Below are 14,600 nucleotides of genomic sequence, written 5' to 3' on the forward strand. Positions count from 1 at the left end.
CTCCATGCCCCATCACTGCAACCGCCGTGACCCTCCTCTCAGCCATAGCCCCTCTCTCCATCTGCTCTGCCCTACCCGACCCTAGACATTAGGTCCTGTTCCCCATGGCTTCTTTTCTGGCCCCAGAGGTCCTGGCTCCCTTCCCTGTCCCTCCTTCCCTGCCCCTCTACTCAGTCCCTGCCTCCCTGAGCCATCCTCCTGCCCATCTCCCCCCCAGCATCAGGCCTACGAGTTCCAGTTTGGCGCAGCCTACGCCTGGATGATGTGCGTCTTCACGGTGGTCATGACCTACAGTATCACCTGCCCCATCATCGTGCCCTTCGGTAGGCACCGCCGCGCCGGGACCTGGGCCCTGCTCGGGGGACCCAGGACCTCACCCTCTCCACTCTAGGAAGGCAGGCCACCCCGAGTGGACAGGGCCCGGCTGGGAGACCGGCCCCTCGGGGCTCCCGCCCGGTCCCTGGCTCAGTCTGGGGCCTGGCCTGCGGGGAGGAGGGGGAGAGCCATCAGCTCAGGCCAGACCCAGCTGGCATGTGGTCCCCAGGGCAAAGTCACCCCAACATGGCCATACTCACCCACACCTGTGCCTTCCCTCAGTGGGATGTGCTTGGTCACAGATCACATATGTGCTGACATGTTCACACACACACTCCCACACAGGCATCCATGCACACACTTGTACACCATTCTGTAAACTCAGGAAAGACCTGGATTCCAGGGTGGGACAAGTCCTTGCCACTCATGGAGATAGTCTGCTGTATCTGAACTATGTGATTTGGCCAGGTCTCTCCTCCTTTTTGAAGTTTAGCAAAGTTTCTCTTTAACCATCACCCCCACTGGTAGCCTCTACTTTCCTCCCCAATAACATCCTAACTCCTTAACCAACCCTCCCTGGTTATTGAAGGCTCCAAGTTCCCAAACTAACTTCCTTGTCCTCATTAGAAACTCCCCATCCCTCCACCTCTAGGGAAATAGAACTTGTCCCTTCATTTATACTTACCTGTTTAGGGACAGGGATAGAGAAAAATGATACGGGTTTTAAGAAGATGCTTGTTGACCCAAATGACTACATTTCCAGCAGTAGAATTCCCAGTGAGGAGTGCAGAATGAAGGGGTTGAAGTGGAGGAAACTGAAGTTCTGTGATCAGGCTGGGGCATGGGGCACTGTCCCGTCCTGGGGCCTGGGCAGGAGGAGGGGGCCAACCCTTCGGCCCTCTCAGGACCAGAACAACCTGTGACAGACACACAAAGGTTCGGCGGCACTGGTTCCGAGGTCAGGGCCCATGTGGCTTCCCTTAGGGCTCATGTACATGCTGCTGAAGCACCTGGTAGACAGGTACAATCTCTACTACGCCTACCTGCCGGCCAAGCTGGACAAGAAGATCCACTCGGGGGCTGTGAACCAGGTGGTAGCTGCGCCCATCCTCTGCCTCTTCTGGCTGCTCTTCTTTTCCACCATGCGCACGGGTGAGGGATCCCTACCCAGGGAACGGGGGCACGAACAGAGGGGTTTCCAGCCAGAGTCCAGGCAGAGCAGACCACAGGAGAAGCCGCATGGCTGGGGGTGGCAGGCAAGGGGCCTGGGAGAGGCTGGGACCAGGCTGTAGCACCTGGGAGAGTGAGGACTGCATTCAGTGGGTATCAGAAGCTGGGGTGGGGAGGCCCTGGGGGTACCCACAGGAGATAGCAACCCCATTCTTTGCCCCCCAACACCAGGGTTCCTAGCTCCCACATCTATGTTCACATTCGTGGTCCTGGTCATCACCATCGTCATCTGTCTCTGCCACGTCTGCTTTGGACACTTCAAATACCTCAGTGCCCACAACTACAAGGTGTGGGGCGAGGGTGGCAGGGGGGATGGCTGTGGGCAGGAGCTCAAGGGGATACCAAGGGTCCCAGGGCTGGCGAGGGCTGAGGGCAGTACCAACAGGGCCAAGCGGGCATGGGGCCATGATCAGGGATGAGGACATGCCCCCACTTCCTGACTCATTCTGGGCCCCTCAAGATTGAGCACACGGAGACAGATACTGTGGACCCCAGAAGCAATGGACGGCCCCCCACTGCTGCTGCTGTCCCCAAATCTGCGGTGAGTGCCCTTAAGAGTTGGGAGGGGCCTCTGACAGACTCAGCCTCAAAGCCCAGTGTTCCCTTAGTCCTGCAGAAAGGGGAACCTGTTCCAGACCCCATGGGGGCAGGGAGAGAGCTGATCTCCCTGGAGGGCTGCCCCTGCCTCCCAGGGCCCTGCCCACTCTGCTGTCCTACAGGCCTTGGTGTTCCCCCCATCCATGAGGGGTAGCTGTTCACCTTGCCTCTATTTCCTCTCCCTCTTCAGAAATACATCGCTCAGGTGCTGCAGGACTCAGAGGTGGACGGGGATGGGGATGGGCTCCTGGGAGCTCAGGGGATGAGCCCCCCATCGTCCTCATCCCAAGATGAGGAGTTGCTGATGCCGCCCGACGGCCTCACGGACACAGACTTCCAGTCTTGCGAGGGATAGCCTCATAGAGAATGAGATTCACCAGTAAGGGGAGGGAGGGGCCCTGGAGGCCACATCCTGCCCCACCCCACCCCTACTCCCCCGGACACTAAAACGCTAATAATTTATTAGATCTAAAGCCCCTTTCTCCCCAGCCCCTGCTTTCATTAAGGTATTTAAAACCTGGGGATTTCACTGCTCTCCCCCATGATGGAGGGAGGGAGGAGCCCCCCAACCTCAGTGAGGAGAGCCCGAGCCGGCCCCGGGGCAAAGAGGGGTGCGGAGGGAGTTTCTCCCAGTCAGTACCCTCCACCCCTCCCCATCTAGTAGCATAACCAGGAAAGGGTTAATTGAGAGCCGAGAGGAGTACCTGGTGCACCTGGTGCCGGTGGCTGGAGACCTGTGGGACAGGTGGATCTGGGGCTGCCCCCCCCTCCCCCACCACCGCCCCAGTTTTTTCCACCCCACAGTTCCTGGGATCCAGCCCTCCAGGGAATTGGAGCCTCCAGCCCCTAGGGGATGCATGAGAGGGGAGGGGGTGCTGAGTGGAGGAAGAGTCAGGCTCAGAGCTGGGGTGGCCTGGGGGTGGGGGTGGGCAAGGCTGACACTGGAAAAGGGTTTTTGCACTGTTTTTTTTTGTTGTTTTGGGGTTTTTGTTTTGTTTTGTTTTTTTCCTTTAAAATAAAAACAAAGAGAAAAGCTCTGAGGCAGGTGTTCTGACTTGAGCTGCCCTGGGCACCTGGGCTGGGTCCCCACCCTCCCATCTGGAGGGTATCTGTGTGACCCTAGGCAAGTTGCATCATACCTCTGGACCTCACTTTCCTCATCTATAAAATGGGAATAGCAATGTCATGGCCTCTAGCTGTTTTAAGGATTAAATAAATAGGAAGTTCTTAGCCCAGTGTTTGGCAACATAATAACAACCATAATTAATATTCTCATAGATGAGGAGATTGAGTCCCAGAAAGGAGAGGTCCCTGCATGACGCTGGGCAAGGGACTGTTCAGTGTCTCATTTCCGTGTCAGGGAGAGGAGAGAGTGGGGCCAGGGAGAGAATTCAGGGGTATCTCAGAGGCAGGAAGGGCCCCTGTGCCCAGGTGGCCACCACACCAGCCCTGCGCACTCTGATCCTTCCCTGAGTCCCTGAGCAACCACACATGGGACAGATATCAGGGAAAAAAAGGTCATGCAAAGCCACAGGGTCCATGCGGACCAGGATGAAGGCCCGTCTGAGCACCTCAAAGTAAGCCTGTCCCAGCCCATCTCCCTTCCCCAGGAGGGCCTGATCTCCTCAGTGAGAAGCCCCCTCCATCCTCCAGTCAAATCTTACCCATTCTCCAAGACCCAACTCAAATTCACATTCTCGCCAGGCGTGGTGGCTCATGCCTATAATCCCAGTACTTTGAGAGGCCAAGGTGAGTGGATCACCTGAATTCCAGGAGTTCGAGACCAGCCTGGCCAACATGATGAAACCCCATCTCTACAAAAATAACCAGAAAATTAGCTGGACATGGTGGTACACCCCTGTAATCCCAGCTACTTGGGAGGCTGAGGCATGAGAATCACTTGAACCTGGGAGGTGGAGGCTGCAGTGAGCCGAGATCATGCCACTGCACTCCACCCTGGGTGACAGGGCAAGACCCTGTCTCAAACAACAAAAAAAATTCACCTTCTCGAAGGAAGGTCCTGTGACTGCTGTACCCACGCTGCAAAGGCCCACAGACGCCATGGTCCGCACCCACACACATGTATACACGGCATGTACTGCAGGAGGCCTGCATTCCAGTCCCTATTCTGTCACTAAATGGCTTTGTAACCCTGAAGAAAAGGAAGAAAAAGGAACTCCTAGAGGGAAGAAAAGAGACCTCAGAGGAGGAGGAGAACCAGGTTCCACAAAAGTCAACAAGAAACCACCAACAGCAGGAACAGCAAACACAGCAATCCTGATAAAGACTGCCCAGGCGCCAGCAAGGAGCAGGAGCAAGAGTGCCCAAGGTCCAGCCCCAGGCTGCAGAGAGCTGTGGCAAACACAGCTGGAGGGCCAGTGTTTATGGCAGCGGGCCATGGGTGGAGGATGGGCCAGTGACAGTGGAGGTGAAAGTTGAGGCCTTGGTCCTGGCCTCAGCCTCCATATGTATGTCAGATCTGCAGTGTTGTGAAACGTGAATTCCCAGATAGAGTCCCCAGAGTCTTGGGGCCAAGGGAGTGCCTGCTGGTGGTTGGGCAAAAATTGGCACGGCTTTGAAAGGAGCACCTTGGTTTGTGTGAAGGCTTCCCGGTGCTCCCGAAGCCTGTTTTCTGTATGGATGGGCAGGCACGCCACTGCCATTTGCCTGGCAAGCCCCCTTGTCTGCAAAGCATGACCTGGACAGACCTCAGCCCCCACCTCTGGTTAGCTGAGACCCCCCTCATTCCTCATCTGCCCAGCATGCCTTCCCTTTCCTGCACGGCCTGAAGTTCAAAACCAGGTTCCAGCATTTCCAGATGTGAAACTCCAGATAATGCCCAAGCAGCACCCACAGCAAGAGTCCTGAGGACAGCCCTTCCCCAGAGTAGGAGGCTATAATAGAGAGGAACACCCGTGCCCGCCTGCACTCTGCCCCTGGCACCTTGTCACAGAGTTCAAGTCCAGGTAGATCACATTAGAGGCATCCAGGAGGTGCAATAGTGGAATCAGGAGTTGGCAGGGGAGACCATAGGATCCCCAAAGTCCACTTCCTCCTTTCACAGCTGGGGACAGCAGAAGACACGGATAAGAGCTGAAGTTATGGCCGGGTGCAGTGGCTCATGCCTGTACAGAATCCTAGCTCTTTGAGAGGCTGAAGCTGGTGGATCACCTGAGGTCAGGAGTTTGAGACCAGGCTGCCCAACATGGCGAAACCCCATCTCTACTAAAAATATAAAAGTTAGCCGGGTGTGGTGGTGGCCACCTGTAATCCCAGCTACTTGGGAGGCTGAGGCAGGAGAATCGCTTGAACCCAGGGGGCAGAGGTTGCAGTGAGTCGAGAGTACGTCACTTCACTCCAGCCTGGGCAAAGAGCGCGGACTCCATCTCAAAAAAAAAAAAAAAAAAAAAAGCTGAAGTTACTGGTTTAAATCCTGGCTCGACCACTTAACAGCTGTGTGACCCTGGGCAAGTTGTATCATACCTCTGGACCTCACTTTCCTCATCTATAAAATGGGAATAGCAATGTCATGGCCTGTAGCTGTTTTAAGGATTAATAAGCAGGAAGTTCTTAGCCCAGTGTTTGGCACATAATAACAAACCATAATTAATATTCTCATAGATGAGGAGATTGAGTCCCAGAAAGGAGAAAGGGGGAGGGCTCGCCCGAGGTCAGCTCCTGTATCGGAGCTTGGAACAAGGTTCTCTGATCCCTTTGGATGCTCTTGCACCTGTTCTGTGCCTGAATTAGTACCAGGCAGGGCTGAGGGGCACTGGGATGACCTGAAAGTCCCTGTCCTCAGCCATCATACACTCTAGAGAAGACTGTACGAGTTCTTAGCTCAAAGCATTCCCCATTTCTGGTGCAAAGGTGGGACATGTGGTCAGACCAGTGGCCTAACCATGCCAGACTGGGGCCAGGCAAGGAGAGTGTTGCAGGTGGAATCATGTCCCCCAAAAAGGCATGTTGAGGTCCTGGCCCCCAGTACTTCCGAATGTGACCTCATGTGGAAACAGGGTGGTTGCAGATATAATTTGTTCAGTTAAGATGAGGTCATACTGAAATGCATGGGACCCTGGCCCCATATGACGGGTGTCCTTATAAGAAGAAGAGACACAGAGGAGGGTGCCATGTGAAGACAGCAACACAGGAAAAATGCCGTGTCAGTGAGAAAGGAGGTTTTGGGAATGAGAAGGCTTTCTGGATGTAAAGGTCAGGTTGGTGTGTCAGGGACAACCCCTTCCTGGAAACCTTGGGCTGAAAGAAAGGGACTGGGACCTACCCTGATGGGATGACCATGATACAGTGAGGATAGCCAGGCTGGTGGAGTCTGCACGAGGCGGGGGTGGTGGGTCATCTGTCCCTAAAGCTGGTAGACCTCAGCCGGGTAAGGGGCTAGGTTACTGAGAAGGAGAAAAGGGAAGGCAGCTGTTAAACGGGCTGCTGACCTAGGAATCCCACTGCAGTGAGAGAGTTCTAGGGGGAGGGTCTCTTCCCCCCCTCCCACCAGAACCTTCAACTGTCAAGCACCGAGCTAGCCACCAGCATGCTGTCCTCTGCAGGTAGGCACTCATGGGGCCTTACCCCACTCCTGTACCTCCTGCAGGCTAGTCTCCCCCCAGGGAAGGAGTTGTGTCCCCCATCAGACTGGGTGCCCCTTTAGGGTACAGACAGTGACTCTTCCATCAGACTGGATGCTCCCTAAGGACAAGACCTGGGCCTCTTCCTCAGACTGTTTGGGGAAGGATAGGCCACTGGTGGTCAGACTGGGTGGTAGGCCGGGCAGGAACTCTTTCTCCTCGCCACTGACAGTTGGAGTTGGGGAGAGGAGAGGGACTGGCCATCCCACTGTCATGGCTGCTGCGGAAAAGGGTTTGTGTGAAAAAGCCCAAGTAGAGAAGAAAACTTTAGGGAACAGAGAAAACCTCTCCTAAGCCTAGAAAAGCAGGTCCCTCAGCCCAGGAAGATGAGATCCTCAGGGTGGCAGGGGCAGGACTAGCTGAGGCAAGCCTGGGACCAGACTCCGGGAGATGGGGAAGAGTGGGCTGAGGGGAAGCGGGTGGCTGGGCAGAGTTGTTCCTATGGGGCTGGGGTGCACAGAGGGCAGCCAGCCTTGGCCAGCAGAAGGTCAGCCCTGTACCTCACCCTCAGCCTAGGGCACCGTGAAACCATAGGCCCCTAGACCCAGCCTCCCAGCTTCTCAGGCCCTCCCTGTTTACCTGACCCTAGGAAGTTTAGGCCTAGCAGGTGACCCCAAACTCAGTCCTTGTTCTTCAGAAGTGCCCTGAGCTTAAGCCCAGGAGTTCAAGACCAGCCTGGTCAGCATAGCAAGACCTCATCTCAAAATATAATTAATTAATTAATTATTTTTTTAAAAGTTCGCTGAGACAATATCTTAGTTTTTTCCCAGCACCGGAAATGAAACTGTCCTTAAATCTACAGTCCCCTAATAACAATGTATTGCATTTAGAAAATCACTGAGAGAGGCCAGGCACAGTGGTTCACGCCTGTAATCCTGGCACTTTGGGAGGCCAAGGCAGGTGGATCATCTGAGGTCAGGAGTTCAAGACCAGCCTGGCCCACATGGTGAAACCCTGTCTCTACTAAAATACAAAAATTAGCCAGGTGTGGTGGTGGGCGCCTATAATACCAGCTACTCAGGAGGCTGAGGCAGGAGAATCTCTTGAACCCGGCAAGTGGAGGTTGCAGTGAGCCAAGATTGTGCCACTGCACCCCAGCCTGGACGACAGAGTGAGACTCCATCTCAAAAAAAAAAAAAAGAAAATCACTGACAGTAGATTTTAAGTGTTCTCACCACAAACAAATAACAAATGTGTGCAGTAATGCAGATATTAATTAGCTCAACTGAGCCATTCCACAATGAATACATATTTTAAAACACCATGTCGTACACAATAGATGTATACTTTTTGGTCAGTAAAATAAAATAGATTTAGTTAAAACCGATCTACAGGTTCTCAGTCTGATGGAGGAGACAGGATGTGCAGCTGCAGCAGAAAGCTTCCTGTCTGTTCGTTGCCTTATGCGGCAGCCCCTATGTTCCACGCTTCGCAGTTTTAGTTACCCGCTGTCAACTGCAATCTGAAAACATTAAGATATTTTGAGAGAGACCACATTCACATTACTGATATTATATTGTTGTATTTGTTCTATTTTATTACTTGTTATGGTTAACTGCTTATGTTAACTATGCCTAATTTATAAACTAAACTTTATCATAGGTATGTACATAAAGGAAAGACATAGTATTGATATATACAGGGTTTTGGGACCGGGTGTGGTGGCTCACGCCTGTAATCCCAGCACTTTGGGAGGCCAAGGTGGGGGCGGATCACGAGGTCAGGAGATCGAGACCATCCTGGATAACACAGTGCAACCCTGTCTCTACTAAAAATACAAAAAAAAAAAATTAGCCAGGCAAGCTGGTGGGCGCCTGTAGTCCCAGCTACTTGGGAGGCTGAGGCAGGAGAATGGTGTGAACCCGGGAGGCGGAGCTTGCAGTGAGCCAAGATCGCACCACTGGACTCCAGCCTGGGCGACAGAGCGAGACTCCATCTCAACAAATTAAAAAAATAAAAAAAGATATATACAGGGTTTGGTACCACCATAGTTTCAGGTGTCCACTGGGGGTGTTGGAAGGTACCCCTACGGATAAGGGGAGCTACTGTGTTGCTCTGGCCATCCGTCTGCTTCCCACAGGCAGCCTTGGTCTGTCTGTCTCAGCCTGCTCACGCTCCTAGCCCATGTGACAGCTTGGATCTTTTGCCCTCTCTAAAAAGATGTTTTCTTTTGTTTTTGTTGTTGTTGTTGTTTTGTTTGTTTTGTTTTTAGATAGAGTCTCACTCTGTTGCCCAGGCTGGAGTGCAGTGGCCCAACGTTGGCTCATTGCAACCTCCACCTCCCAGGTTCAAGCGATTCTCCTATCTCAGCCTCCTGAGTAGCTGGGACTACAGGCACGTGCCACCACACCCAGCTGATTTTTATGTTTTTAGTAGAGACGGCGTTTCACCATGTTGGCCAGGCTGGTCTTGAATGCCTGACTTCAGGTGATCCACCCGCCTTGGCCTCCCAAGTGCTGGGATTACAGGTGTGAGCCACAGTGCCCGGCCTAAAGACATTTTCCATGACAACTGTGGTGGTGTGGATAGGGGTGTCAGTCCTTCCTGCAAGTCAGAGCTGAATAATGACCTCACACCCTGGGGACTGGGTATGCAGCTTCGAAGCAGGGTTTGGGGGCCAGACAGTGAGAAATGGTTTGTTGGGCTGGGTGGTGACTAGGGGACGGAGGGCTCTGGGGAAATGAGACAAGGGAGGTAAGATGGAACCTGAAGTGCCTTGGCCTGCCCTCTGATGTTCTTTCAGTCTTCTCAAACAACAGCATCTTCCCTGGTCCTTCCAGGCCCCCAGGAGAGCTCAACACCCTCAGTCCTTGGAGCAGCCAGGGTAGAGGCTGCCTGGAGTGACTGCACGGTGGAAGGGCATGGAGTGGTTTGTCTTACCGTGTGAATGGCCTTAGATGATTGGCTCGACCCAGGTTTGTCAACCCCAGCTCTCTTGACATTTTGAACTGGAAATTTCTTTATTGTGGAGGCTTTCCTCTACACTGAGGGGTGCCCAGCAGCATCCTGGCCTCTACTTACTAGATGCCAGTAGCTCCCCGAGACCTGCCCCAGTTTATGACAACCAACACTGCCTCTAGACATTGCCACCTGTTCCCTGGGGGCCATCATCACCCCGGGTTGAGAACGTCTGACTCAAACTCTCTGGGAGGCCCTGGCTTCCACCCAGGTCAGATGGGAATAGTCATCCTGATCTGCCAGCTTCACAAATAGGGATCAGGGGCTGAAACAGAAGTGTTCAGCTCTCCTCTCTCAGGACTGCTTTCCATTTCCTGCACCTTCTTCTGTCTCTGTGGCCCTTGGAGCTGAACCTGTGGAGGAATCGCATGGGAGGGTCTTCTCCACGCTCCATGTTGGGGGTGCATTCACCTTGACCCCTCAGTGCCAGCCCAGAATAAATGCTCCATAAAACATGCCTACATGAGTTGGGGTTTGCTTTCAGGAGCTCAAACCAGTGGCAAAGACAGACAAGCACACACATGACTCCAATATTGGAGTAATATCACTAGTATCATTAAATCCTATGATGGAGGGACGCATATGTGACACAGAGCACAGGCCATGTGATCCTAGAAGGAGCTCAACAAATACCAGTTGACCAGCCAGGTCAGTGGGGAGAAGGTGACTAATGTTTCCTGAGGATCTACTAAACCCCAGTCTTTTTCACACATGTTGCATTCTTCATCCCTGAAACACCCTCCCATGTAGAATGTAGCAGCCTCTACATAGGTGAGGAAACCAAGGCTCAGGGAGGTCAAACAACTCGCCTAAGGTCACACAGCTGACACTCTGGCTCCAATGCAGCCCAGGGCATTAGCTCTGCTAAAAAGGGACAAGCCATCCCTTTTCCAACACCTTTATCCATCTTCAACACCCCCTGTCAGCTGCTCCACACGGGAGGTGACTTCACAAAGACCACACACAAGTGGCAGTACAGTGGACGAAGGGGACGCACGGAGGCCCGCTGACTTACTCATCCTTCTCCAGCACAGCCGTGGCCCCTCACCATGGCAACCTCCCAGCAAGGCAGCGAGCCCGATGGTTGAGAGCATAGAGCAGCCTGCCCTGACTCTAATGCCCACCGCGTCTGAGGAAGTTCAGCCTCTCTCTATCTCAGTTTCTCTGTCTACACCAGGGAAGTCATAATAGTAAGCCTCACCATTGGGGTTGTTGTGAGGATTCAATCAGCTAATGCATGTAGGGTGTTTAGAATAGTGCCGGGCATGTAGCGCTGCTAACTATTACTTTTAGAAATGCTATATAAGGGCTCACTACTCATAACTGAGGCAGGATTCCTAATATCTTCTCATCACAAGCCAAAGGCTCTATTGTAGTGAGCCCTCAAACGCTGCTAGCTATTATTATTTTTAGAAGGTTCTATATAAGTGCTCACTACTCATAACTGAGGCAGGATTCCTAATATCTTCTCATCACAAGTTACAGGCTCTATGGAGAAGCAAAATTCAGGATCCTGAGTCTCCTCAACCTTATTATTTTTTGTTTGTTTATTTTTGAGATGGGGGTCTCGCTTTGTCACCCAGGCTGGAGCACAGTGGAAGGATTAGGGCTCACTGCAGCTGCCAACTCCAGCCTCAAGCGATCCTCCCACCTCGGCCTCCTGAGGAGCTGGGACCACAGGCACATGCTACCATGCCCAGTTAATTTTTTTAAATTTTTATTTTGTAGGCACAGGAGTCTCACTATGTTCCCCTTGCTGGTCTCTTGAGGCTGAGGAGGGAGGATTGCTTGAGCTCAGGAGTTTGAGGTTGCAGTGAGCCGTAACTGCCACTGCCCTGCAGCCTGGGGAACAGAGTGAGACTCTGTCTCAAAAAAGTATATCTATATTGAACACTTACTATGTACTCAATACAGCAGCAGGGATACAGCAGCAAACAAAACAGACAAAATCCCTGCCCTCACAGGCTTTCACTCATGAGGGAGGTAAACAATAAACAAAATATATTGTATATTGGGGTTGCTGCAGAATAGGGAGTAGGGGAGGGGTGGGAGAGAGAAAACATCTATGAAAAATTAACCACAATGCTAAGCAAGGCATCCATTCATTCATTGCAAACATTTTGAGCCAGCATTTTGAAACTCAGTAGTATACAAGGTGGCCTCGCCCTCTCCTCTTGAGAGCTCACAGCCTCACAGAGGAGGCAGACAAGTCAACTCAGGGAAGGCAGGTAGTGATGGGTGTCCTAACAAAAGTGTAGGAAGATAGCGCAGCCCCAAGTTCTGTGTGGACACCACAGGGGAGGCTTCACAGAGGAGGCAGCATCAAGCAAGCACTGGGAGGCTGGACAGGACTTTTTCCCAGTGGACCCATTGTGAGCATGGGATCAGGAATTATTGCAGGCAGAGGCACAAGGACGGCAAGAGGAATGAGGGTAGCCTGTGCAGAAAGGCATGGGGCCAGATGGCAGGTGGCAGCCTGGTTTGGGTTTGTCATGCTAACAAGGGAGACACATCTAAGTATTGGGGAGGGGGTACAGTATCTATAATCAGGTTTGCATTTTATTTTATTTATTTTTATTTTTTGAGACAGTCTCACTCTGCCACCCAGGCTGGACTGCAGTGGCGCTCCCTCAACTCACTGCAACCTCCACCTCCCAGGTTCAAGCCACCTCCTACCTCAGCCACAGGAGTAGCTGGGACCACAGGTGTGCACCACCACACTGGCTAATAATTTTGTATTTTTAGTAGACATGAGGTTTCACCATGTTGGCCAGGCTGGTCTTGAACCCCTAGCCTTAAGTGATCCACCTGCCTCGGCCTCCCAAAGTGCTGGGATTACAAGGGTGAGCCACCACGCCACCCCAGGTTCACATTTTCAAAATCTTAGCTAACACTGTGGAGAACTAGTGGGGGAGGAGGATGTTAGAAGAAAAGGGCCAGTTAGGGAATCATTCTTCTGGTCTAGATTTTTGCTATTTAAGGTTAATTTCTTGAGTGAGTTTTGTGTCAGAAACAAATGCAAACACTTTAGAATATCATCCATCCCCCAGGTGGAGAAACTGAGGCATGAGGAGATAGTGATGTTTTGGGAGGCCTCCCTGTGAGGGGATGCTTGACTTCCAGTCCTCGCTTACTGCACCGGATGTGGCTCTGCACAGGGGCAGCCCCTATTGTGGGCTGTGTGGGGGAGGACAGGAGAGATGCTAAGAGGGTGCAGTAGACAATGGAAAGGACATAGTGATGGGTCTGGGAAGATCCCCAGGGCTCTGGCTAGGTGGAGGGAAGGGGAGGACTAGGTTGAGAAGACTGCTGGAGAGACTGTCTCTCCTGGGACGCAGAGCTCAGGAGAGCTGCTTGGCCAGGCAGGGTCTCCCCAAGTCTGGAACACTCAAGAGGGGTCAAGGGGATGGGTTTGTACTGGGAGTAGTGGGCCCAGGGTTGGAGAGGGCTCTGGGGGCTGGCCTTATTCTGCTGGCAAAGCGATATCCTGGAAGTTTCCGGAGGAAGTAAAGGGTTCAAAATCTCATTCAAAGGGAGTTGGGTGTGGTATGTGGTGGGGGCAACATATTGATGAATTGGAGAGGGTCTTTAGGAGACAAGAGGCCATTTGAGGTCTGGGGGTTGTCTGAAGGCCCTGGCCTCGGCCAGCTATGGTAGCAATGAGAAATTAGGGTCCTAGGAGGGGATTCCTAGTCATTGAAGGACTCAGTGACTGTTTGATGTGGGATGCAGTGTGTTGAGATCTTGGGGAACCAGACAGGGGGTCATCATAGGACCTGAGGAAATCCCAAGGAGGTACTCGGTGGAACAGGAGAAGGGGTTTGCTTGGGGCAGTGGCAAGAGGAAGGGGGAATAAGTTCAGCAACAAATCGTCCGTGGATGCCTTTGTAACAGAGATGGGGCAGGTCCTGTCAGCTTTCGACCGAGGAGAAACATTTCCCCTCAGGAGACTCAGCACAGGGTGAAGGTTGCAAGCTCGGTCCAGGGTCTGCAGTATGGACTTCATCCCACACCCAACCCTCACTGTGATCTTGGGCAAGCTGCTTAGCCTCTGGGCCTCTGCTCCCTTTTCCAGTAATCAGAGTATTGCATGTACCCTCTTGTAGGGCTGGCGTGCCTGGCACAGAGAAGGTGCTCAGTGCTGTCAGCTCTGCTGTTATAACTAGTCTCCTGGTTCTGTTACTCAGGGGAGGAGGAATAACTGAGACCTCCTGCTCTTGCCTCTGGGGTCTTGCCCTTCTGTGGGTTCAATCAGAGTCTCACCTGTAAACAACCCAGAATCCTGCTGTCCTCCCTGTAGCTGCACCCCAACCCAGTTCTTTTCCTCATTCTAAAATCTTCCTATACCCCAGCCCCAGCTGGGCTTTGTTTAACTTAGACCACAGCCTTCCTCCCCTCCTCCCACTCTCTTTCTTATTCTAGGGCCGAGTCTTCCAGAGTCAGCAGAGAACCTGGATGGACCACAGGAGGACAAGCTTCGGGGCTTATATCCGGGTAGGACTGCAGACTCAGTCATGGCTCTGTGGCCTCCCTTTTCTTCCTCCTCCTTCACTCTCTTCTCTTCCCCTGGGCCTGCTGGTGGGGGAAGTCAGTTGTGTTGTGTGGGGAGGGCGGTGCGGGGAGGGGAGGCTACCCTCAGGAAGGGATTTTGGCAGTTTGCAGTCCCCCTGGGGGAGGAGGTGTGGGCAGGGTGTCCAGAGTCCCAAGCCACCGGCAGGCCTGGGATCCATCAGCCAGCCTGACTCAACTCTTACCCTGACACTCACCCAGTGCCACCCGCTCAGCCATTACCTGACCCAGCCCACCCCCAGCAGCCCCTTCCCTCTGCCCTCCACTCTCTACACTCCATTATTTCCACTC

At 52.9% G+C, this 14,600-nt stretch overlaps 1 protein-coding gene across 1 annotated transcript; it reads left to right on the top strand.

The window, feature by feature from the left end:
- Positions 1–11: 11 nt before the first annotated feature.
- On the top strand, positions 12–2,497 carry LOC115896129 (CSC1-like protein 2). The gene is made up of 5 exons (XM_030926553.1): positions 12–323; positions 1,300–1,467; positions 1,717–1,832; positions 2,006–2,086; positions 2,333–2,497. Exons 1-5 carry the CDS (start codon positions 260–262, stop codon positions 2,495–2,497), a joined length of 594 nt encoding a protein of 197 aa, XP_030782413.1. The 5' UTR covers positions 12–259.
- The last annotated feature ends 12,103 nt before the right edge of the window (positions 2,498–14,600 follow it).

The sequence above is a fragment of the Rhinopithecus roxellana genome, unplaced genomic scaffold (genome assembly GCF_007565055.1).
Source record: "Rhinopithecus roxellana isolate Shanxi Qingling unplaced genomic scaffold, ASM756505v1 contig5217, whole genome shotgun sequence".
NCBI classification, from domain to species: Eukaryota; Metazoa; Chordata; class Mammalia; order Primates; family Cercopithecidae; genus Rhinopithecus; species Rhinopithecus roxellana.